General features: G+C 65.4%; 3 protein-coding genes across 4 annotated transcripts in view; 2 read left to right on the top strand and 1 right to left on the bottom strand.

The window, feature by feature from the left end:
* The window catches only part of CD81 (CD81 molecule), a 334,787-nt gene that overhangs the window by 113,261 nt on the left and 199,892 nt on the right, over positions 1 to 21,634 (bottom strand). The window lies entirely within an intron of this gene.
* TH (tyrosine hydroxylase) lies at positions 2,239 to 9,593 on the top strand. Its single transcript, XM_049615517.1, has 13 exons — positions 2,239 to 2,333; positions 3,633 to 3,845; positions 4,897 to 5,071; positions 5,285 to 5,373; positions 5,786 to 5,853; positions 6,151 to 6,201; positions 6,606 to 6,751; positions 6,832 to 6,967; positions 7,104 to 7,173; positions 7,789 to 7,845; positions 8,085 to 8,180; positions 8,307 to 8,440; positions 9,262 to 9,593. The coding sequence occupies exons 1-13, from the start codon at positions 2,244 to 2,246 to the stop codon at positions 9,419 to 9,421; spliced, it is 1,485 nt and encodes a 494-aa protein (XP_049471474.1). The 5' UTR covers positions 2,239 to 2,243; the 3' UTR covers positions 9,422 to 9,593.
* Positions 12,125 to 12,732, top strand: INS (insulin). The gene is made up of 2 exons (XM_049615616.1): positions 12,125 to 12,311; positions 12,587 to 12,732. The coding sequence occupies exons 1-2, from the start codon at positions 12,125 to 12,127 to the stop codon at positions 12,730 to 12,732; spliced, it is 333 nt and encodes a 110-aa protein (XP_049471573.1).

The following is a 21,634-nucleotide window of genomic DNA, read 5'->3' as shown; positions in this document are numbered from 1 at the left end:
GACCGGGCCCAGCATAGCCAGCCAGCCCCGGAGGGCGGCTGTGTGGGACAGGCTTCCCAGGACGGGCCGACATGCACACAGACAGACAGACACCTAGTCAGGTGTAGCTGGAGGCCAGAGCGGGAGGGTGTCCACGGGCTTCTGCCCTCTGCCCACGGCCACCTGGCCCCAGGGAAGGATGCGCGGAAAGCTCAGCCCCCACAGAGAACTGGCATGCGGGCCCCCGCTGGCTCAGGTAGGCGAAGGAATTAAAAAACAATATTTGTGTCAGCAGAAGACATTTGCCGAAAGGTTAAATCCACACTCAGCAAAGGTCCGCACGCCTCTTGCGCGGTATTTAGCCCCTGCCCGCGCCCCCTGGGCAAACGGACGGGCCTGGACCACATCACTAAAGGGTCCCTAGCAGCCCACCCCAGAGGGGGCAGATGAGAGCCCTGGGGGGCCTCCCGGCGGCAGGGAGCCTGCCCAGGGTTTCAGGAGGCCTGGATGCCGGTTGGGACCCTGGGGGCTCAGGCGCAGCCACGGAAGCCTGCACCCTGGGGTGGAGCCTGACTCCCGCCCTCACTGCTGGGGTCTCGGGGCAAATTCTTCCACTGCCATCCAGGGCCTATGTCCACCCCCTGTGGAAAGGCCTCCTCTGGGCCGGGCGTTAGAAGCAGAGGCCACTGAGATGTGTCCTTGAGCCCAGAGGCTAGGAGACGAGACAGGTGGGGGCCTACGCCAGGTTCCAGGAGATGCAGTAGGGCCAAGCTGGTGAGCTTCCTGCCCTCAAGGTGTTTGTAGAGCAGGAGGCATGAGCCAGGAGGAGAGCAGAGCAGGGAGGTTAATACCAGAGGCAAGAAAGCACGGCCGTCGCAGGATGAATGGTGGCTGAGCCGGGCTTTGTGGGATGTGTAGGAGCTCGCCGGAAGAAGAAGGGGGTGAGTGTTTCAAGCTGGGCATCGTGGAGCCCCACGCCCTCCTGGAGCAGGAAGTGGGACTGGCCCAGGCTGAGAAGACCAGCGGGGGCGGTGGGAGCAGGCATTTCTCTTCGCACTGACTGAGGCTTCAGGCCGCCTTCAGGGGGTGGTGGGGAGCCACAGACGGTTGTGAAGCCAGAGAATGACAAGGTTAGACCAGTGCGGGGAACGGGCCTGGAGGAGAGGGGGCGGCCGGCCACCGTGATGAAGAGTGGGTGGGTCCTGGGCCAAGGCGGAGGTGACCAGCCGGGGGGTGGACTGTAGAGGTCAGGAGGAGAGTCTGGGAAGTACGTCTGCCTGGACCACCCACCTTCCAGTCCAGTCTCTGGAAGGGAGTGGCTGGGCAGTGACCTCCCGGGGTGGGGCGGGGGGCTCCTCTCCCTCCACCCTGCCCTTCTAGATGGGCTCTGGTCTAGACCCTCCCCGCTGAGCCCACAACGCCCAGGGCACAAGGGAGGTCTACGTTCCCGGCACGTTGATGTCGTGGGACTCACGCCGGACCGCAGCTGCAGAGAGGTGCCCTCCTGTCCCCTGGTCTCCAGGACGGTGGCACCTGTGATGGGGAGGGAGCAGTGGGCCGTGAGAGGGTGGGCTGCAGGCCGGGGGGGGACAGGCCACAGAAACCACGGGGCAATCGATACAGACTTCCCTCACCCGGCTTCCCAGTGTCCTGACACTGGAGGGATGGGCCTTTCCGGAACACTCCAGGTATCACTTGGCGGTGCCTGGGGATCTGGCCACAGGGACCTGGGACAAGGGACAGATGAAACTCCTGCTGGGACCCTGTTGGGAAATTTGGTGAAGAATCTTCGGGAAAAGCAGATTGCCTCCCGACATCCTTCCGAGGTTTAGGTCCGGATTTCTCGTCTTGGGGGTTTCTGGGCCACCTGCCACCGAGGTGCGGGGTTTCGTGTCACGGGCGCTCTTGGGGGGCCCGGAATGGCACCTCCCTGTGTACCAGCCAGTCCCCCCACTGGGCGTGTGGAGCTAAGGGGGCCCCAGCTGTCCCCAGCCCTGCAGAGCCCTCCCGCTGGAGCCGAGATGATTCAGAGCGCGGGCTGCTGCCCTGCCGGGTGCCTGCGGCAGGGACGCAATTAGATTTAATGGGACAGAGCCCTTTCTCCTGCGCGACTCGGCTCCCGCCCACCGCCTCCCTCAGGCGGCAGGAGGGGAGGCGAGGAGGTGGGAGGTGGGGGGCCCACAGGGGCCTTGACGTCAGCTCGGCCTATAAGAGGCCGCCTGGCGGAGGGCCGTGGAGGTGAGCCCCGGACGGACGCCCGCACCATGCCCACTCCCAACGCCGCCTCGCCGCAGGCCAAGGGCTTCCGCAGGGCCGTCTCCGAGCTGGACGCCAAGCAGGCCGAAGCCATCATGGTAAGAGGCCGGAACGGGCCGGAAGCACAGGGGTGTCCCCCGAAGGCCGGCAGGGGCCGCAGACTCAGGGTGCCCGCAACGCCGTGGCCCCGGGCGTGGTGCGCGTGTGACCGCGTCCCGGGCCCTGGCGGTGGCTCGTGGTGGGAGGTGCTGGGCCAACAGGCACGGACCCTGGTTCCGAGCCCCAGGGCGGTCGGGGCTCCAGGGCGATTTCCATCTGCCATGTCACCCGTCCCCCAGCCACGCGTCTGTGCCCGCATGTGACCTCCTGTCTTTGAATCCCACCTCCCCTGCCAGCAACCCCGGGCCCCCCTCACCACCAGGACGGTCCCCAAGGCGTCAGCTACCACCCGGGGGCCCCCTGAGTTCGAGAGGTCTGTACTGGGGATTCTCACCGGGCCGGAACCTCCAGGACCCTCTCGGCCCAGAAGAGGGGCCTTCAGGGATGTCTCGGAACAGTCAGCTCCCCCAACGTTTCAAATAGGCTTTCATGTTTCGACCTTTAAGGAAAATGGGCTTTGGGTTCTGGAAATGTGATTTGCAGGCGGCCACTGCACCCCCTCCCCCCGCCCCCTGCCCGGGTTCTCAGTGAGATGGCCTCCCCACCCAGGGAGGCCCAGGGACACCCCCAGCCCCCCCAGTTCTGTCCATCCCCCCGGAGTCAAGTGGGGACTCTCAAGGGGCTTCTCCTGCACCCTTACCACCACCATCCAAGACCCGATGGTACCAGAACCTTCCTGGAAGTTCAGCTCCAAGGGATGAGCCCCAGACATGCAGCCCCTCCCCCACGCAGGCCTGGGGGCTCTGGTCTTGGGGACAGGCTGCCGCCCCGGGCACCTGGGTCCAGACGAAGTGCTAACTTTGGCCACGTGTCCCTGTGCTGTGGGGAAGGGCCAGGAGGGGACCCTAAGGAGAGATCATTCCGAGGGGCTGGCCTGGGGGGCCTCCCAGGAGCCAGACGTCACTTCCTTGCCCTCCCCAGCGCTCTGGCCGCTGTCTACCTCAGGGTCCTGAGTCACACCTCCTGTCGCCTCATCCTGTTAGGGCCTGGGGACAGAGGCAAGGCCGCCTGGGGGTGCCATGGGCCCATCCTCCCACCACTCTGTGGCTGCTCATCTTCCCCCACTCCCCCCCCCTCCGCCATCCGGTGGGGACATAGGCGAGGCCTGGCCTGCCGGTCCCTCCCAAGTGCACAGCCTGTGCTGTGGCACCAGTGGGTCAGAGCCTGGGACTGGGGGTGGCCCGAGGGCAGGGGTGTGGCCCAAGGTCAGGGGGAGCTGGCGCGCTCTCTGCCCGTAGTCCCCGCGCTTCATCGGGCGACGGCAGAGCCTCATCGAGGACGCTCGCAAGGAGCGAGAGAAGGCAGAGGCCGCGGGGGCCACCTCCTCGGAGCCCGGGGACCCCCTGGAGACCGCAGTGTTCAAGGAGAAGGACGGAAAGGCCACGCTCAACTTGATCTTCACCCTGCGGGGCGCCAAAGCCTCACTGTCCCGGGCCGTGAAGGCGTTCGAGGTGAGGGCAGCAGGTGACTGGTGTGACCAGTGTGGCTGGTGTGGACCTGGCTGTTTCAGGGGCCAGCCCCGGCTGCCCAGGCCACTGAAGGCAGGGGGGAGAGGGGGCTTTGCTCCCCCAGAGCTCCGGGGACCCCGTGGCCTTCACGGTACCCCCCGTGATCTCAGGAACTCCCTGAGCCTGAGCCCTTGGGCTGAGGCCACCAAGCCCTGCTGCCCTTCCCAGCCCCACCCCCACCCCCTCACACACGGGGTGAGCGGGTGTGGCTCCTGGCAGGGCGGCCTGGACAGTAGGGTCCCCTCATAGCCTGCCCCTGATGGGCTCTGGCTAACGTGACAGCCGACTGCATCAAGTGCTGTGACCACAGCAGGCCGGGCGGGATGCTGGCCCTTGGCAGAAATGCCCAAATGATATTACAGCTGGCCTGCTCCAGCTCCTGGACGCCGTGTGACCTGAGGGCCCGTCGAGACCCGTGTGCCCTCGTTGCTGGGCAACGGGAGGTGGGGGTGGTGAGCAAGCCTTCCTGCCAGACCCCCGGGCTCTCAGCGGGCTTAGTCCGAGAGGGGGGCTGAGCCTCCTGGTCCGGTCACAGTGGGATCTAGGTCCCCCCCCCCCAGCCCCTGGGTGCGGCCGGTGGCCAGTGGGCCCAGATGAGACCACCAGGGATGGCGGGACCTTCTGACCAGCGGCTGGGGACTCAGGCTGCTTGGGTGTGGCCGAGGGACACATCACGTCACCCACAACACTGGGTTAAGAGGCCGCGGTGACGACTCCCATTACACACACTGGTCAAAATGCAATTCCCCAGCCACAAGCTCGGCCCAGGCCGCGGGTCCGACCTCAGTGTGGAGCACAGCATGGGCATCACCGGCGGCAAAGGTCTAGGCGGGGCCTCCGGGCAGAGCCCGGGGCGGTTCCTCCTTCCGCTCTCCGCCTTCCTCTCCCTTCCTGCGTCTGTCTCTCCCCGTCTCTCTCTCTCTGTCTCTCTCCATATCTCTGTCTCTCCCCGTCTCTGTCTCTCTCTCCATCTCTCTCTCCCTTGTTCCCTAAGACGTTTGAGGCCCAAATCCGGCACCTGGAGACCCGGCCGGCCCAGAGGCCGCGCGCAGGGGGCCCCCACCTGGAATACTTCGTGTGCTGTGAGGTGCCCAGCGCGGACCTGCCCGCCCTGCTCAGCTCCGTGCGCCGGGTGGCTGAGGACGTGCGGGGCGCCAGGGAGAACAAGGGTAAGGCTGCTTCCACTGCCCTTGAGGGCTACCCGTGACCTCGAGATGGGGGCAGGGAAGCTCCCGCAGGGGACCCCTGAGGTGACCGCACGTGCGGCCTGGGGGACCCCCTCCCTGCTGGCTCGGGCCTCCTGCCCCTCTGGGACCCCCGAGAAAGCCCCGGGGGAGACCCGACGCTCACACAGGCCTGTGTCCCTTCCGTCCTCCTCGAAGTCTTCTGGTTCCCAAGGAAAGTTTCCGAGCTGGACAAGTGCCACCACCTGGTCACCAAGTTTGACCCTGACCTGGACTTGGGTCACCCGGTGAGCTGCCGCCTCCTGGGGCCTCCTGTGTCCCCATACTCGTGGCCAGGGTGGTGGGTGTGGGCCCCAGGCCGACCCTGGATGGAGAGCCTGTCTGCTGCCCAGCTCCTGGCCAAACCACTGAGGCCTGGCTAAGAGCAGCCGCCAGGCACCTGCTGGTGCCTCGGGCATAGCGGGGCTGGTGGGCAGGGAGGGGTGGTGAGCAGGGAGGGGGGCCAGTGAGGGGGGGGGGGGGGTTGGTGGGCAGGAAGAGGGGTGACTGGTGGAGAGGGACCCGGCTGGGCCGGAGGGTGCAGTGAGTGGGGAGAGGGGGGGGCAGCAAGTGGGAGGGGGCGGTGGCAGGGAGGGAGGGGTCAGGTGGGGCGGGGCGGGGCGGCGGGCGGCCTCCTGAGTGCGTCCACTGTGCGGGCAGGGTTTCTCGGACCAGGCGTACCGGCAGCGCAGGAAGCTGATCGCCGAGATAGCCTTCCAGTACAAGCAGTAAGGACCCCTGGGGCCTCAGCCCCAGGGACCCAGACCCTGTCCTGTAGCCTCACACTGGCACACTGGGGGAGGGGTGTCTTTGTGTCTTTGACCAACACTGTCACTGTGGTCACTGGCCTGGGCCCCCAAGTCACGTCGAGGAAACCAGGCAGCTTGCTGAGGCCACACGGCCACCTGGGCGTCCAGCCCCAAGCCCCTCCTGTCTGCTCTCCACACGCCCTTTGCAACAGAGCCCCGTTGACCTCCCCACACGCCCCCGAGGGGGCCCCACTGACTGCACACCCCCCTCTGCAGTGGTGACCCCATTCCCCGTGTGGAGTACACGGCCGAGGAGATCGCCACCTGGTAAGACCCCGGTGCCCATCCCAGGGTGGAGGGGGCAAGGAGGGCCAGGGGAAGACCCCCCAAGTCCCCACGTGTGATGGCCAGGTGGGGAAAGGACTTCCCAAGGCCCTGATTGTCGGTCTAGAGGGACAGGCTGGTGGTGGGTCAGGCCGTCCCCACGGCCTCCGTCCCTTGGAACCCCCCACAGCCGTGGGCAAAGGCCCCTCCCAGTGGCCAGGGTCTCCAGGGTCCAGCGAGAGGCCTGCAGTGGGGACCCCCCCCGCCCCCACCGTGGAGCCTGCCGAAGACAGAGCACAGTGAGGAGGGGAGGGGCCGGCATCCAGGTCGGGGGCAGGCCTGGCTGCCTGGGGACGCGGGGCACCACAGCCAGGCCTGAGACCCCCGCCTGAGACCCCCGCCTGCAGGAAGGAGGTCTACACCACCCTCAAGGGCCTCTACGTCACTCACGCCTGCCGGGAACACCTGGAGGCTTTCCAGCTGCTGGAGCGTTTCAGCGGGTACCGGGAGGACAGCATCCCTCAGCTGGAAGACGTGTCCCGCTTCCTGAAGGGTGCGCGGGCCGCGGGGAGAGGCGCGGAGGAGGGAGGCGCCCACCCTGCCCGGCGCCCTGACCGGCCGGGGTCCTTGCAGAGCGGACAGGGTTCCAGCTGCGGCCCGTGGCCGGCCTGCTGTCCGCCCGGGACTTCCTGGCCAGCCTGGCCTTTCGAGTGTTCCAGTGCACCCAGTACATCCGACACGCCTCCTCGCCCATGCACTCCCCGGAGCCGTGAGTGTGCACCTGCACCGGGCCCTGCCCCTGCCGCCCAGCCTCGCCACGCGGGGCCGGCAGAGAGGGAGGGGGCCGGGGGCAGCCGGACCCCTGGACCACCCCCCCAGCACCGCCCCTCTCCCCACCCCCACAGGGACTGCTGCCACGAGCTGCTGGGGCACGTGCCCATGCTGGCCGACCGGACCTTCGCTCAGTTCTCCCAGGTTTGTGCCCCAGGCCCCAGGCCGGGGACCCGCCGGGCTGAGGGCTGGGGGGCGTGCTGCCTGAGCCTCAGCGCCCTGCCCGAGTCCCTCTGTGGCTGGACGGTGCCCACTTGGGCCCATGAGGCTTCAGGGAGAGGCATCATCCTGGAAGAGAGGGGTGGGTGAGCCTCGCTGGCTGCACTTAGACCTGTTCTGGGCAAAACGCTTATAAAAATGAGGAGGCGTTCGTTGGCTGGCCTGGTGCAGCGGGCGGGCGGGCGGGCGGATTCCCACGGCCTGTGCTGCCACCTGCTGGCTGCTTCCAGAAGAGACGTCTTGGGCCCTCGATTGATCCTGGGAGGGTCCCTGCATCCCAGGAGGGCCCCCCACACCTGCATACCTATGGGGTCCCCTCCATCTTGGGAGGGGCCCTGTATACCTGGAGGACCTTTGCATCTTGGGAAGATGCCCCATTCCAGGAGGCTCCCCGGATCCTGGGAGGGTCCCCGAATCCCCAGAGGGTCCTTGCGTCCTAGCTGGTGTCCAGGAGGCCCCTGGGGTGTCCTCGCCCCACGCAGGCGCCCGTGCAGTGTTGGGCCGAGCCTCTCCCCTCTCAGCCTCCCCTTTCCTCCACAGGACATCGGGCTCGCGTCCTTGGGGGCTTCCGACGAGGAGATTGAGAAGCTGTCCACGGTGGGCGCCTTCCCCCGCAGGGCCTTGGGGGGCTGGCCCCAGGGTGCCTGGCTTCAGGGCAGGCCCCCCAACCTGGGCCTGGGCCCCCACTTCTGTCCGGGGAGTGTCACCTTTATGCTGTGACCTTGCCAGAGTCTGGCCGGGCTCTGCCCTGGGTGGGGGGTGCCCCAGGCCCGAGGGTAGGTGGGCCGCGGTGTGGGCATCGGCTACCTCTGCCAACGCTGTGTCCGTCCCGCCAGCTGTACTGGTTCACGGTGGAGTTCGGGCTGTGCAAGCAGAATGGGGAGGTGAAGGCCTACGGTGCTGGACTGCTGTCCTCCTACGGGGAGCTCCTGGTGAGGCCACCCCCCACCGGGGGACCCTGCCCCACCCACATGGCCTCCAGGCCTCGGGAGGCCCCCCGGGGAGGGGGACGCCGCGGGCCAGGGTGGGGGGCCCGTGACCCTGCGGCCTCCCCCCAGCACTCTCTGTCTGAGGAGCCCGAGATCCGGGCCTTCGACCCGGATGCTGCAGCCGTACAGCCTTACCAGGACCAGACTTACCAGCCCGTCTACTTCGTGTCCGAGAGTTTCAGCGACGCCAAGGACAAACTCAGGTGCCCGGGCCCCCCGGGTGCCCCCAGACCGGGCGAGCCTGCAGCCGGCCCGGGCCTATGAACCCACTGCGCACACCCTTCCCACAGTAGGACCCCCAACCAAAAAGTCCAGGGAGGGGGAGAACTGCTGGTGGCCGGGTCAAGGCCACGTGTTGGGAGGCAGAGTGTGACCTTTGTAAGAAGGATGTGTGGGGTCCTTCCCAGCCTCTAAGCAGCTGGTGCCATGGGGTGGGACAGAGGAGAGGGGCAGGGGCGGCCGAGGGCTGGTGTGGAAAGCCTGGGGGGCCTGGAGGGAGCAGGCACTCCTGGGGAGGGGGGCTGAGGGCGCGTGACCACCGGCGTCTGGGCAAGAGGGCAAAGCCTGAGATGCGTCCCACCTGCTCATCCTTGGAGAGGGTCTTATTTTCGAGTCAGGGGAAACTGAGGCCCAGGGGCGGTGTGTTCAGAGTGGAGGTGGGGGGAGGGCTGGATCCCACAAGCAAGCATAGGACCAGCAACAGAACTGGGGCTCTGCACAGCACACGGCCCGGGGAAGGCCGCCTGGAGGAGGTGTGGGGAGGGATGGGGGTCCGGCAGAGACCTGCCTGGAACAGGCCTGTCCCTCCCCTGTCCCTCCCCCTGCAGTAGGCTCGGTCTCCCATCTTGTCCGAGCAGTTGGTCACACGGAGATTTTTGGGGGGTGCAGGCAGCTCTCGCCCTGCAGGGATGAAGGAGGCCGTCTCCTGGAGGCCGCAGACTCTGCCCCTGCTCCTCCCCATCTCCCCAGGGTCCCCTGAGTCCCTGCCAGGTGACCCAGGGTCCATACCCACTGCCCTCCCTAGGAACTATGCTTCCCGCATCCAGCGCCCCTTCTCCGTGAAGTTTGACCCGTACACGCTGGCCATCGACGTGCTGGACAGTCCCCATGCCATCCGGCGCTCCCTGCAGGGCGTCCAGGACGAGCTACACACCCTCACCCATGCGCTGAGCGCCATCGGCTAGTACAGCGGGAGAGACCCTTCCCCCGCCTCCCCCGGCCCCTGCCCAAGCGAGGGGCTGGGTCCCCGGGCAGCCCCAGAGCCCGCTGGAGACTGTCCCTGCTGGAGGGCACCCCGCTGACCCCCGCCCCACTGCTTCCCCGCTCGGCCTGCGAGCGTCCTTGTCCCGCCCGTGACGCTGCGCGCTGATCTCAATAAAGGAGAGAATCCCTCTGAGCACCTCCCCGGCCTCCACGTCTGAGTGCTGGGCTCCGGGGCCGTGACAGTGTGCTGGGGACCTCACACCCGGCTCCTGGCCTTGCTCTAGGGTTTCACCTCTGTACTCCGCCTCCTCCGAGACCTCGCCAGGCAGCCCAGGCCAGGCAGGAGACCCCTCTGTGCCTGGATGCCCGGCTCACCCCAGAGGACCAGCCTGTGCTGAGCATCCCCCCCACCCCGCCCCGGCAGCTCCGGAGGGCCGAGGGGGTCCTGGCTGAGCCTCTTCATCTCAGCACTGTGGCAGCATGGGGGCGGGGCCGGGGGGGGGCCGTCCCTGGGGTGGGGGCAGGGCTCACAGCCGTGTGGTCGCTGGGGGGGGGGGGGGGAGTGGTGCGCTGTCCGAGGCAGGCCTGCAGGCCTGGCCTTCGCCACAAGCTTCGTGTCCCCCCTAGGAGGAGGACAGGGGCCCCACCCCCACAGAGCAGGGCCTGGGAATTGTCCCCAGAATGCATGTTGACGGAGTGCTCAGCTGAGCTGCTTCCCAGATGACCTCTCTGGGCCTGCGTCCCCGGCCACGCGCCTGGGGCTGGATTCCGAGCACTGCAAGTTGCCCCTCCGCTCAGTCGAGGGGTCTGGACATGACCTTCCGGCTCGGGCCCCCAGCATTCCCCATGGCTGGCCCAGCCCAGGGGGCCCCCCTCCCACCCCTACCCCTGATCCTTGGAGAGAGCGGCCTGGGGGCTTCCCGGGAGACACGAGCCAGTCTCCCCAGGCCCTACTCACTCCTGGCGGCCACTCACCACCACACACCTCCAGGGCCCTCCCTGGCTTTGAGCTCTTAGGACGGCAGGCCTGGCAAACCCCGACTCATCTGTCAAAGGCCTCGAGGCAAAGCCCTCTGCACCAAGCCCTCCGTGGGGGTCTGTCCGTCCCTCATCTGTGGCTTAAGCACCTTGTTTGTGCCCAGGTCTCCCTCACCCCAGTGGGGCCATTTCTGACGGCTGTGAGCCCTGGGGAAGGGCTGAGGGCTAGCCCCGGCCCCCTCCAGCCCTACCGGCCCCTGGGCTGTGCCCTCTCACCTGGCTCTAGCTCCACCCAGCCCCCTGTCCTGCATGGTCCTCTCAAGAGACCCCCCCCCCAGACCTTCCCTGCTGTGTGGCGGCCTTGGGGGTCATAGCGGGCACCGTCTCAGCATGGCCTGGGCGGAAGCGGCAGTGGGGAAGGTGCCCGTGAGAGCCGGCATCCAGCCTGCACAGAGTCCCGCATGGGGGGCAGGGCGGAGCTGGGAGCAGGTGGCCAGCCCCTTCGTGGTCCCGTGGCTGCTCCAGGGGTGCACAGCAGGACGTCCTGGGCAGGGGGTCTCGGTATTTCCCAGGCTGGAGAGTGGGGTCCATGCTGGGGGTGCGGGTGGGTGCAGAACATCCCCACCCCTCCTGTCCCTTTGGTCTGAGGCGAGAGGAGGAGGCAGGCTGAGCTCCTTTCTCAGCTGGAAAGGGCCCACAGACTCTGGGGTGCCCAAAGAGGGTTGCAGGTGGCAGGGGGAGGGGAGGGGGTCCTGGCCTCCCTCCTAGTCCTGTCCGGGGGGGCCGGGGAGCACCAAGGGACCCAAACCGTGTGGCAGCCAACGGGGCTGACGGTCTGAAAAGGGTCAGCATGGGGGAGACGGGCAGGGGCTCCAGAAACGGGGGTGGGCATCCAGAGGAAACGTGGGTGGGTCATGTGGGGCCCCACACAGAGGCCTAGCCCCAGAGTCCACACGGTGGCTGGTCCCCAAGCTCAGCTCTCCCTGCGGCACCCCGGGGTGCTGGGGGGGGGGGTCGTTTCAGCGAGGCTTCTATGCTGAGGTAGGGGTAGGGCCGTGAGCAGGGAGGGGATATTTCCCCATGCACCACCCAAGGGGCCCAGGAGGAAGACTGGAAACTGTGGCACGGGCCCAGGGTCCAGGCAGGATCACCCTCCCCGGGGCCCCCCGCTCCCCTGGACTAATGTGGAAAATGTGGCTCAGGCGAGGTCTGGGTGGGGCTCTGCTCCTGGGGAGACGTTGGCCCCCAGCTGTGAGCAGCCATCGGGCCCCTCGTTAAGACTCTAATGACCCCGTGGCCTGAGAGGTGCTGACGACCGAGGAGCTGTTCCCGCGGACCCAGCACCGGGGAAATGGTCCAGAAATTGCAGCCTCAGCCCCAGGCCATCTGCCACTGTCACCAGGGGGCCCTGATGGGCCAGGCGGTGGGGTCAGGAGCTATAAAGCCAGCGGGGCCCAGCAGCCAGCAGCCCCCCCCGGGACCACCTGCACCCTGACACGGACGGCAAGCAGGTCTGTCCCCACGGGCTCCCCGTCAGCCGAGTCCAGGGTGTCGGGGCCCCGGGCCCGGGCTCTCGAGCCGGCGGGAGGACGAGGGCTCCCGGCACAGAGCGTCTGGGGGGCGAGCACAGGGCGGGGGTCCTGGGCGTGGCGCGTGCCCCTCGCCGGCCTCAACCCTGCCCGTCCCCCAGGTCACTGTCCCCCGCCATGGCCCTGTGGACGCGCCTCCTGCCCCTGCTGGCCTTGCTGTCCCTCTGGACCCCTGCCCCGACCCGGGCCTTCGTCAACCAGCACCTGTGCGGCTCCCACCTGGTGGAGGCGCTGTACCTGGTGTGCGGGGAGCGTGGCTTCTTCTACACGCCCAAGGCCCGCCGGGAGGCGGAGGACCTTCAGGGTGAGCCCCCGCTGCCCCCGCTCAGCCCACCCCGGCTGCCCACCTGGCGCCCCGGGGGAATCGGGCCGGAGTTTTAAAAAAGAAAAACCACATATTCCCCTGGTCACATCCCGAAAGGCCGTCGTCGGGCACCCAGGGCCCCCCTGTGGGCTCCTGCCCTGGCCCTGCCCTGTGGCCCCGGAGCCTGCGGCGGGGTGGGCGCCCCGCGGCCGGCACGCGGGCAGGCGGGCGTCGCGGTCTGTCCCTGAGCGGCCGTCCGCCTTGCTGTCCCGCAGGGAAGGACGCGGAGCTGGGGGAGGCGCCTGGCGCGGGCGGCCTGCAGCCCTCGGCCCTGGAGGCGCCCCTGCAGAAGCGGGGCATCGTGGAGCAATGCTGTGCCAGCGTCTGCTCGCTGTACCAGCTGGAGCATTACTGCAACTAGAGGGCGCCCGGAGCCCGCCGCCCCTGCGCCCCAACCCATGCAATAAACCCTTGAACGAGCCCCGCTCGCGTGGTCTGTGTGGCACGGGGGCTGAGGCGTTGGCCGGGGGCCGGGGCGGGGGGGGGGGTCCCGCAGAGACCCCCTTCCTCCTCTGTCTACGCGGGTCCCTCCGCGCTTTCCCCACGCCCACCGGGCACGGGCAGGCTCCTGTCCGCCCACCCCCCGCTGCCCTGGGCACCCTCCCCCCCCCCGCCCCCATCCCTGGCTGCTTCAAGACAAGACAGAGAAGGGTTTGGGGGGCCCTGGGGGCCGGCTGGGAGCTGAGTCCCTTAATTCAAAAGCCTTGAGCTCTCAGGGCCCCCAGAGAGCTTTCCAAGGAAAGAGAATGAGAACATTCCAGCCGCTTCTCCCCACCTAGCCGTGCGGGCTCTACGTTTAGTGCTTTTTCTGATGGAAGCCCTTGGAATGGTGGGTGGGGGAGGGGGTCCTGCAGGGGCAGGGGACAGAGAAGGGCACAAGAGGCTGTCCGGGGCTGGCCTTTCTCAGGGCCCCTCCACCACCCGGCTCTGGGCCGGACCGGGGCAGCCTCGGCCCCAGCGCAGACTGAGCCAGAGGAAGCCCTGGAGGATCAGGAGAAGCCACACGGCACCCCTTGAGCTGACGGACGGACTCAGACCCCGCGGGCACTGGCAGGGCCCTCAGACTTAGCGCGCAGCGGCATCCCGGCTGTGGCCCCCCAAGACAGCAGCCCGCAAGGCCAGGGTCAGGGTCAGGGCCGGTCTCCCTGCCACCCTGTGGCCCTCTCCTCCTGCTCAGCAGCCCCAGACCCGGCGCTCAGTCCCAAAAGTGCCATCGGGCCTAAGGATGAGGTCACTTGGGGGTCAGGTCTTCAGGGGTTCACACCCCTCCTCCTCCGGTGTGGGTCCGTCGGGCACACCGCCCAAGCCGCCACCTGGAATGCCAGGGAGCCTGGGGGCTGTCTGGGCTGGCTGTGGCCGGGGAGGTCAGCGGGTGACCCTGGCTGCACAAAAGCCTGGCCAGCCTGCCGGCCGCCCAAGCCAAACCAATCTGCACCTTTCCTAAGGCTCCGCCCGGGCCGGAGCTTGGGATGGCTGGGCCCGGGGCCGGGCGCCTGGGCCCCCCGAGGCTGCAGACCGCTCAGAGGTGGCCTCGGAGCCCAAAGTAGATCCTCCTGCTGGGACCTGGCTGTCCGGCCAGCCTGCCTGCAGCCCCGGGGCTCCCTGCAGGGCCGCCCTCTCCCCATGACAACATCAACACCCCCAGAGCTGTGGCAGTCCCCAGCTAGCCCCGCCCCTGGAGCGGACGGCTGGACACTGGACCCGGAAGAGGAGGGGGGGGGACTGTGCATGGGAACAGCAGGTGGCCCCATCCACAGGGACAGAGGCAGGGGCGTCCAGCAGAAGTTGAGGTACGTAAGTGCCCGTGGCCTGGGCTGGGAGCGGCTGGGACGGGAAGTAGGCTGGCGGGGTCAGGGTGTCCTGGAGGCAGCAGTTAGCTAAGCCTGTGTCTCCGCAAGACCCTGGAAAATGGCCCAGGTGTCCCCCCCCACCCGCTTCTGTGGAAGTGAGCGCAGGAGCCCTTTGGGGCCCAGGGATACGTGGGGCCATCCCAGCTGGGGGGTGGGGGGGGGACTCCCAGCATAGCTGGTCTTGGGTGTGGCGGGGGCCACAGGGGAGGTCCATGTTCACGGGGTGGGAAAGACGGCCCGCCTGTGAGACCCGGTCGTGGTCGGAGGCCACCCTCGGCCCTGCTACCGGGGCAGGGCCCTCCTGGTGAGCCTTTCCCCCCAGCCTCCAGCCGGCCATGGCTGTGATCTTGGGAAGGTGCGTGGGACCCTCTCCAGAGCCCCTCCACAAACAGCTCATGGAGGCAGGGAGAAGGGAGGCAGGGAGATGCCCAAGGTCACCAGGGTCTCAGGTGGCAGAGGAGAGGTCAGACCCTGTCTCCTGCTTGGCACCACCCTGGGCACTGGACCTCAGATGCCCCTGCTCCTTGGGGACCCCAGGCCACCCCATGGCAGCCAAGCCCCAGGCCATGCCTCTGCCACCCCATCCGGGCCATGCTCCGCCCCTTCTGGGAAACGGGAGGACAATCGTCCCGTGTCCTCAGACCCTGCCTGCCCTTGGAACCTGGGCTTCCCTCGCCCATGGGGCTGGCAGTGGTGTTGGCCACACCCAGCCCTACGTGTCACCTGGCATGGGGGGCAGGAGTCCAAATGCCCCCAAGCCCGGGGCAGCGGGGTGTGGAGGAGCAGTCCCCTGACCCTGCCGGGTCCCCCAGCCCCCTCACTGGGGGCCAGGGCCTCCCGGGTACGTTGTAGCCGCACACTTGCTGTCACGTCTGTTCTGTTTCGCCATCACACTGCCATGTGGGGTGGGAGCTGTTGCACCTGTGTTCTTGACGGGGAGACTGAGGCTGGAGCCAGGATGCCTGTCCCTCTGGTGCCCGCACGCTGAGGACATTCTGCCAGTGCAGCTGCCTCCGGCACCGATGAACGGGCACTTCCGCCTGGCCCTTGGGGCAGTATTTGCCTTCTCCTGTCGGCAGTAAATATTTACCGTCCTCACTGTTCTCCGGGCCTGAGCAGACCCTGAGGGGCAAGGGGGTGGGTGCAGGGATGCCAGGGTGGGTCCACTTGCTCTTGAAGGCCCGGTGCCTTGTGCGGGGGGGGGGGGGGCGGGGGTGGTGCGGTCCAGGAGAGGGAGCGAGACCAGGAGCCAGTGACCTGAGCTCCTGGCAAGGCCCCCTGGCAGAGACCCGGCTGAGCCCCGGAGTCTCTGCATCCAGCGAGGCCGTGAGGGGAGATGCCTGTGTTCCCCTTGAGGGAGCCTGCCCTCGGGCCCGGGCACAGTGAAGCCCCCAGTGCAAGTGGCGTCCCTGGGCGCCTAGGTACCTGTCCGAGCCAGGCAAGAGGGCCAGGGCGGCCATTCACAGATATGACCAGCAGAGGGCACCAAAGCCCCACTTTTGATGCATGCGACTCCCGCGGTCCAGGCCCCGCGTCCTCTCTGAAAGGATCTGTGTCTCCCAATTCCTGCCATTGGGCACTCTCCGGGGCCTCCGGGAATGCCCGATGGGCTGGCCACCCAGGCTCTAGAGGCCTTGAGGTTTAGGAAGGAGAGGGGCTGTGTAGTGTTTCAGGCCCCCAGTCTTTCTGGTCCAGGCTTCTCCCTGGGAGCAGCTGGACAAGGTACCAGGTCCCCAACATTCTGAGAAAAGTCTCCAGGGTGATCCTGAGCCCCGATCCCCAGAAATGCAGAGCCCTGGGGTGGAAGGGAGGTCCTTGGGGGTGACTTCCTTCAGCCACCCCCTCACACACACACACACGGTGTGGCTGAGCAAGCCGAGGTCAGCGGAGGGCCAGGCGCCCACCCAGCTGGAGCTTTTGCTGAGGGTCTGCAGGGCTCTGAGGGACTTGAGGCTGGGGGCTGGGGGGTGGCCGTCACTGCCAGGCCAGGGTTCCCTCCTTCCCGTGCTACCCCCTGTCCCCGCCGGCTGCTGGCAGGAGAGGGGTCAGTGCCAGAAAGAACATTTTGGAGACGGAGGCAGACAGGGGTCTGGGAACCGCAGAGATAAACAGGGAGGTGGGGGCCTCCTGCCTCCCTCCCTCCACCCGGCAGTATTGTTTCTGGGTTCTTCACAGGGACAGGGAGGCAGATTCCTTCGAACGTGGAGGCCGACCGAAGCGTCTCCCCATGTCCCCTGCAGCCTAGTCAGCCTGTGGTGGTGCAAGCAGCCCCACCCTGCCTCAGCTCAGACTTCCCACCTCCTGCCTGTGTGCAGTTGTGGGGGGGACCGGTCCCAACGGTCTCCCTGGGGCTCCCCAGGAAGCTGGGCCTCAGGCCATATGACAAGGTCACCCCACAGTCTCCACCCTTCAAGGCACTGGGCTGACCACATGGGGTCCTGGGGGCACCGCTGGGTCTGTGGCTATGCTGCACTTGGGATCCATCAGGCCAGGAGTGGACATAAGTCCTGTTCCCCCAGCTCCCTGTACCCAGAGGGGCTCAGAATTTCTAGACCCAGGAGGCCCACCCCCAGACCAGCCACACTCAGGGCTCCCCATCCGTGACCCCACGAGGGGTCCTTCCCCACCGTGCCTGTCTCTGGGCCTTGACAGGGAGGACAGTAGGGCCCCCAGCCTGAGCGGGGCGCAGGGGGGAGGGGGGCAGGGGGGGAGGGCTGGCCCCGCCCCCTCCAGCCCCATGTGGAAGAGGCTGCTGAGCCATCAGAACCTGGGGGGGAGGGGGCCACATTCGCCGGCCTCACTCTGACCCCCTTCCCAGCCCATCTGTGTTTTTGGAAAACAGAGCCCGCTCCCCAGCAGCCCTGCCAGCTTGTGGCTGTTCACGCTGGGACTCAGAGCCCCCCCTTTGTTCTTCAAAGGCCATCCTCACTTCATAACTTGGCCCTGTTCCGGCCCAGCCTCCCGCGGGGCCACCTTGCCTGCCCCCCAACGCCCAAGGGGGGACCTTGGAAATTCTCTTCCTTCTTTAGACCTCAGGTTCTGAGCTGTGGCTCAGTCCCACGTGGATGCTCAGTGGGCAGCAAGAATGGGGCTGGGAGGAGTTGAATTTGGGAGGTCCTGGAATAAAGCTGAGACTCTGAACCTGGAGCTATGGCTTGCCCTGTCCTCCCTGACACTCTCTGACCCTCTATGGCCCTCCCTAATCCTCCCTGGCCCTCTGTGACCCGCCATGAGCCTCCCTGACCCTTCCTGGCCCCCCATGGCCCTCCATGGCTCTCTGTTATCCCCACTCTGGCCCTCTCCAATCCTCCCTGGCCCTCCCTGACCATTCCTGGCCCTCCCTGGCCCTCCCTGACTCTCCATGGTCCTTCCTGGCCCTCCGTGGCCCTCTGTAACCCCCCTGGCCCTCTCCAACCCTCCATGGCCTTCTCTGGCCCTACCTGCCTCTTCATGGCCCTCTGTAGCTCTCTGTGGCCCTCCATGGCCCTCCCTGGCTCTCCATGGTATACTCCTGAGGTCTGCTCATCCTGTCTAAGGAGATCTTCAAGAGGCAGGGGTAGGGAAAGGGTGGAAAGGCCCTCTCCAGGGCCCAGAGGGTGGGTTGATCCTTGGTTGCTCACTGGGGGTGCTTCCTGGACCCCAGCCCAGCTGTGGGAAAGGAAGTGGCAGAGAGGTCAGGCTCTGGTGGAAGTTAGCTCTAGTCACACAATCAGCTCATAACAGAAGGCAAGCTGGGAGGCTTCCTGGAGGAGGTGTCTTGTGCCCCTAGAAAGGCATCTCAACCTTGAGGACAAGTCCATGTCAGGCTGTCGCTATGGGTGGAGCAAACCTAGGCCAGGGATGGCTGCGAGTCAGGTATAGCCCATGCCACTCTCTCTGGAGTCACAGTGACAGCTGTGTTCACACAGAACTGATGTTCCCCAGGCCCTTCTCCATGGCTGGGCGTGCACTGGTCCCGGTCAAAAAGAAGGGACAGGCTAAGGTCTGGAGGACGTGTGGGCACCTCCCCTCCCCTCAAGCCTCAGCGTGTCGGGGCCAGCTGGAGTGTCGACCTGGGTTGGCGCAAGGCTGAAGGGAGAGAGCTGGGAGGCCAGGCAGGGGTCGTAAGTCCTTGCTGTGCTGCTTGTGGCTGTGTGGCCTTGGGAAAGTTACCTTGAACATCTCTGGGCCTCAGTTTCCTCATTTATCTGAGGGAAACCAGAGGAGACCGTCCCTGCCTTGGCTGCTGAAGGGTCCAGTGTGGTGGCAAGGCATGTGGTGGGGGTGCGGGTGGGGGGTGGCGGGGAACCGGTCCCGGGGCCTGCCGCAGCAGTGATCAGCAGGCCTGTCCCGGACACCATCAGTTCCTTCCCCAGCAGACAGACTTCTTCCAGACCGTGTTGCCACATGATGCCCTGTCCCCCATGGGCCAGGTGTGGGGGTGAGGGGTCATGGAAGGCCAAGGCAGGGCTTCAGGCTTAGCGATCTGTCCCGACTCCGCTGCTTGCTCCCAGTGTCCAGCAAACTGCTTGCCTCTCTGGGACTCTGTGGCACAGACACAGTACCATGGATCTGGTTCTCCTCCCAGGATCGTGGGCAAGAGGAAGCTGATGCAGTCCCCACGTTGTGGTCCATGGGCATGTGGGGGCCCTTGCCAGGAGGGCAAGCTTCCCAAGGGAGGAGACTCAGGGCTGGGGTCCTGGGGGGCCTACACGGAAAGGAGAATGAAGCCAGCTGAGAGAAATGGAGAAGGGAGAGCAAAGCCACCATACAACCTGGGGACCTGTTGGCTCAAGACCCTCATGGGGGAGATATCTTTGCAGCTCCTGGGACTCTCCAGACTACCAGCCCTGCCCTGGCTGAGCTCCCTCTCCCCAAACTCCAGAGCCCTCTTGGGTAGTGACTTTTACCTGCATGGGATAGACAGGCCTCTGGAGGCAGGTGTCCCAGCACTAGCCAGGCCCTGTGGCTTAGCTACCAATGGTCTAGGATGCATCTCCATACAGTCTCAAGAAAGAATGTTCTAGTGCCAAGGGTTAGGGGAGTCAGGGACAAATACACATTCACATCGGGAGAGCAGAATAACGGGTGTTTATTAGCATTTACCCTGCACCAGATGCTGGTGTCTGGGCCTCTGTGCACCCCCACATAGGACCCATGAGGGTCAGAGGGTGAACCGACCTGCCCACATCCATTGGCAGAGCCAGGGCTTGAACTGGGTCAGCCTCCAAGCCTCCCCTACCCATCCCTCTCCCCCATGTGAACACATAGCTGTGTGAGCAGTGCAACGTGGCCCCCGGGCTCTGTCAGGCTGGCTCCCCCAGGGCCCTTGTGATGTGACCTTGGGACTTCAAGGCTGTGTGCAGCCCCCAGCAGCCTCCCCTGGCCTGTCAGACTACCTGCTGCATGGACACGGCAGAGCCATATGGTATCCGACGGTGCCAGGCTCCTGGGACAAAATCTAGTGTGTTCAGAATGGGGTTGCGGGTTGTCTCAGTTCTGAGGTTTGGTAAAGTGACGTAGTTGCCCAAAAGGCTATTACTGATTTAAGGAAAGGTGGGTTTTCTGAGGCTGCAGCTGCACTTCTACAAGTAGCCACAAGGTGTCAGGCTCGGGCCAGGTTTGGAAAGCCCTGCTGGGAAGAGAGCTCAGACAGCAAAATTCAGCCCATCCCTGCTCATCCCAGGGTCTCTGCCTCTGGACGGGGTCCCAACATTCTTCCTGGAGCTTCTCAGTAATCGATCTGATTTTATTCTGATACGAATGTAATACAGGGCCCTCTAGTTTTCAGAACACAACAATGCTTCTGGAAAGTGGTGCACCTGTGGCTTTGGGCATCCACCTTGCCACATCCCTTGGTGTTGGGGAGCCCCCCAAATGGGGGGAATTCCCTTATGCCTCCCTCCACCACCTGTTCTGTAATGCCAGGATGGAGGTGGATAAGAGCCTCAGATCTGAGCACAAAAGGGTAGAGATCACCTGTACCCTGATGATGTAGGGGCCCCCTCCATAGAGAGAAATGTACCTTTGCCCCCCAGCCCTCTCCTCAGAGAGTCTCAAGTTGTAGTGTCTAAAACTGGTGGGCTCTTTCCGCTTTAATTCTAGAAGCGGCCGCCAGGTGTCAGCATGAGGCCGCTCAAGCAGCTGAGTGGAGGAAACCTGGCACTTGGGCTTCCTGGGGGTGCTCCAGGACTCTCTTGAATAAGTGAGGACCTGGCCAGAGACCCAGGATGGGATGATCTTCTCCCAGGCCTAAAGGCAGGAGGGGCAATGAGGTTATTATTATGAGGTGTCCCTTCCTCCCTGCACTCCAAATTTGTCCCTTGTGTGTTCCCTCCCACTACCTGTATACCCTATAGGCCATGTGCTCTCCTTCCACCAAGGAAAACAAGTGGAATGTAGGGTTGTGGGTCACAAGCCCCACACCCACTTCCCTGACCCCCAAAGCCTTTAGTCTTGTCTCAGTGGTGCCATGGCTTAGCTATGGCAGGGGTCCTCCCCACCCAAAACCCTTTCCTCTGCTCCTTTCCTCTTGCTTGAGCATTCTGGGCTCCAAGATTTTGATAGACTAAAATAACCCTGCATGACTCCTTTTTGGGCCAGGCCTGAGATGGGAATCCAGATCAAGGCAAAATTCAGATTCAAGATACCGTTTGGGAGCTGGGATTCTCCACGTTTTCAGGAGTTTGATCTGTGGGTTTGAAAGGCCACTTCCTTTTCAGCCTGTTAGCTGCCCACCTTCTCAGTCTGGTGAGCCTCCCATGAAATCCTCACGTCTGGCTTGGGGTCAGCCTTTCACTCTCCCTAGCCCCACATGTGGCTTGGCAAGTCCTGGCTAAGTTTTCCCATAAGAACCTGGCAATAGCCCCTTGAAACATCTGGGCATCTTGCAGCAGATATCAGGGGACAGCACAGGATGCAAAGCCTTCAAGCCACAGAGCCCATACAAGCAGGTGACTGCTGCACCACAGGAACTGTGGACTGCTTCACACTGACTCCCTTCTATGTGCCCAGACCTGACTTAAGGCCCTTTAGCATCCCTTCGTCCCTCCCCATCCAAGAGCCCAGCAAAGAGTCCCTCCTGCCCTCTTCCCATGAGGTGGTGTGGCTCTGGGGCATCCGCATCCTTTGGGGCACAGCTGCCAGACCTGAGTACCCCCCTCAAGTCTCTCTTCCCCACCAAAAGTCTTATTCTCTCCATTGGATGTCCCTTCCCTTTGGCTAAGGAAGGGAGTTCAGGTGATGGCTTGAGAGAGAAAGGGAGAGAGAGAGTTAAACCCCAGCATGTGCCAGTAAGCTGGGTAAACTGGGGTGCAAGGGTGCTGGGAGGATGGGAGTGGTGGCCTTCTGGGAAGTACAGACGTCTTTGCCTCTCAGCGAGTCTTTGCTCTGTGGTCTGCTCTCCCTGCAACCTTGGGAGAGAGGTTTAAATTC

Source organism: Panthera uncia, chromosome D1, assembly GCF_023721935.1.
Source record: "Panthera uncia isolate 11264 chromosome D1, Puncia_PCG_1.0, whole genome shotgun sequence".
NCBI lineage: Eukaryota > Metazoa > Chordata > Mammalia > Carnivora > Felidae > Panthera > Panthera uncia.
This window is presented reverse-complemented; position numbering and strand designations above follow the sequence as displayed.

What these genes read in the sequence shown, in the direction of transcription:
- TH (XM_049615517.1), top strand. Translation starts at nt 2,244, where the DNA reads ATGCCCACTCCCAACGCCGCCTCGCCGCAGGCCAAGGGCTTCCGCAGG. An exon ending in ACCTGGACTTGGGTCACCCG is followed by an intron (nt 5,374 to 5,785) that starts GTGAGCTGCCGC and finishes CTGTGCGGGCAG; the next exon opens with GGTTTCTCGGACCAGGCGTA. An exon ending in ATAGCCTTCCAGTACAAGCA is followed by an intron (nt 5,854 to 6,150) that starts GTAAGGACCCCT and finishes CCCCCTCTGCAG; the next exon opens with TGGTGACCCCATTCCCCGTG.
- INS (XM_049615616.1), top strand. Translation starts at nt 12,125, where the DNA reads ATGGCCCTGTGGACGCGCCTCCTGCCCCTGCTGGCCTTGCTGTCCCTC. An exon ending in GGAGGCGGAGGACCTTCAGG is followed by an intron (nt 12,312 to 12,586) that starts GTGAGCCCCCGC and finishes GCTGTCCCGCAG; the next exon opens with GGAAGGACGCGGAGCTGGGG.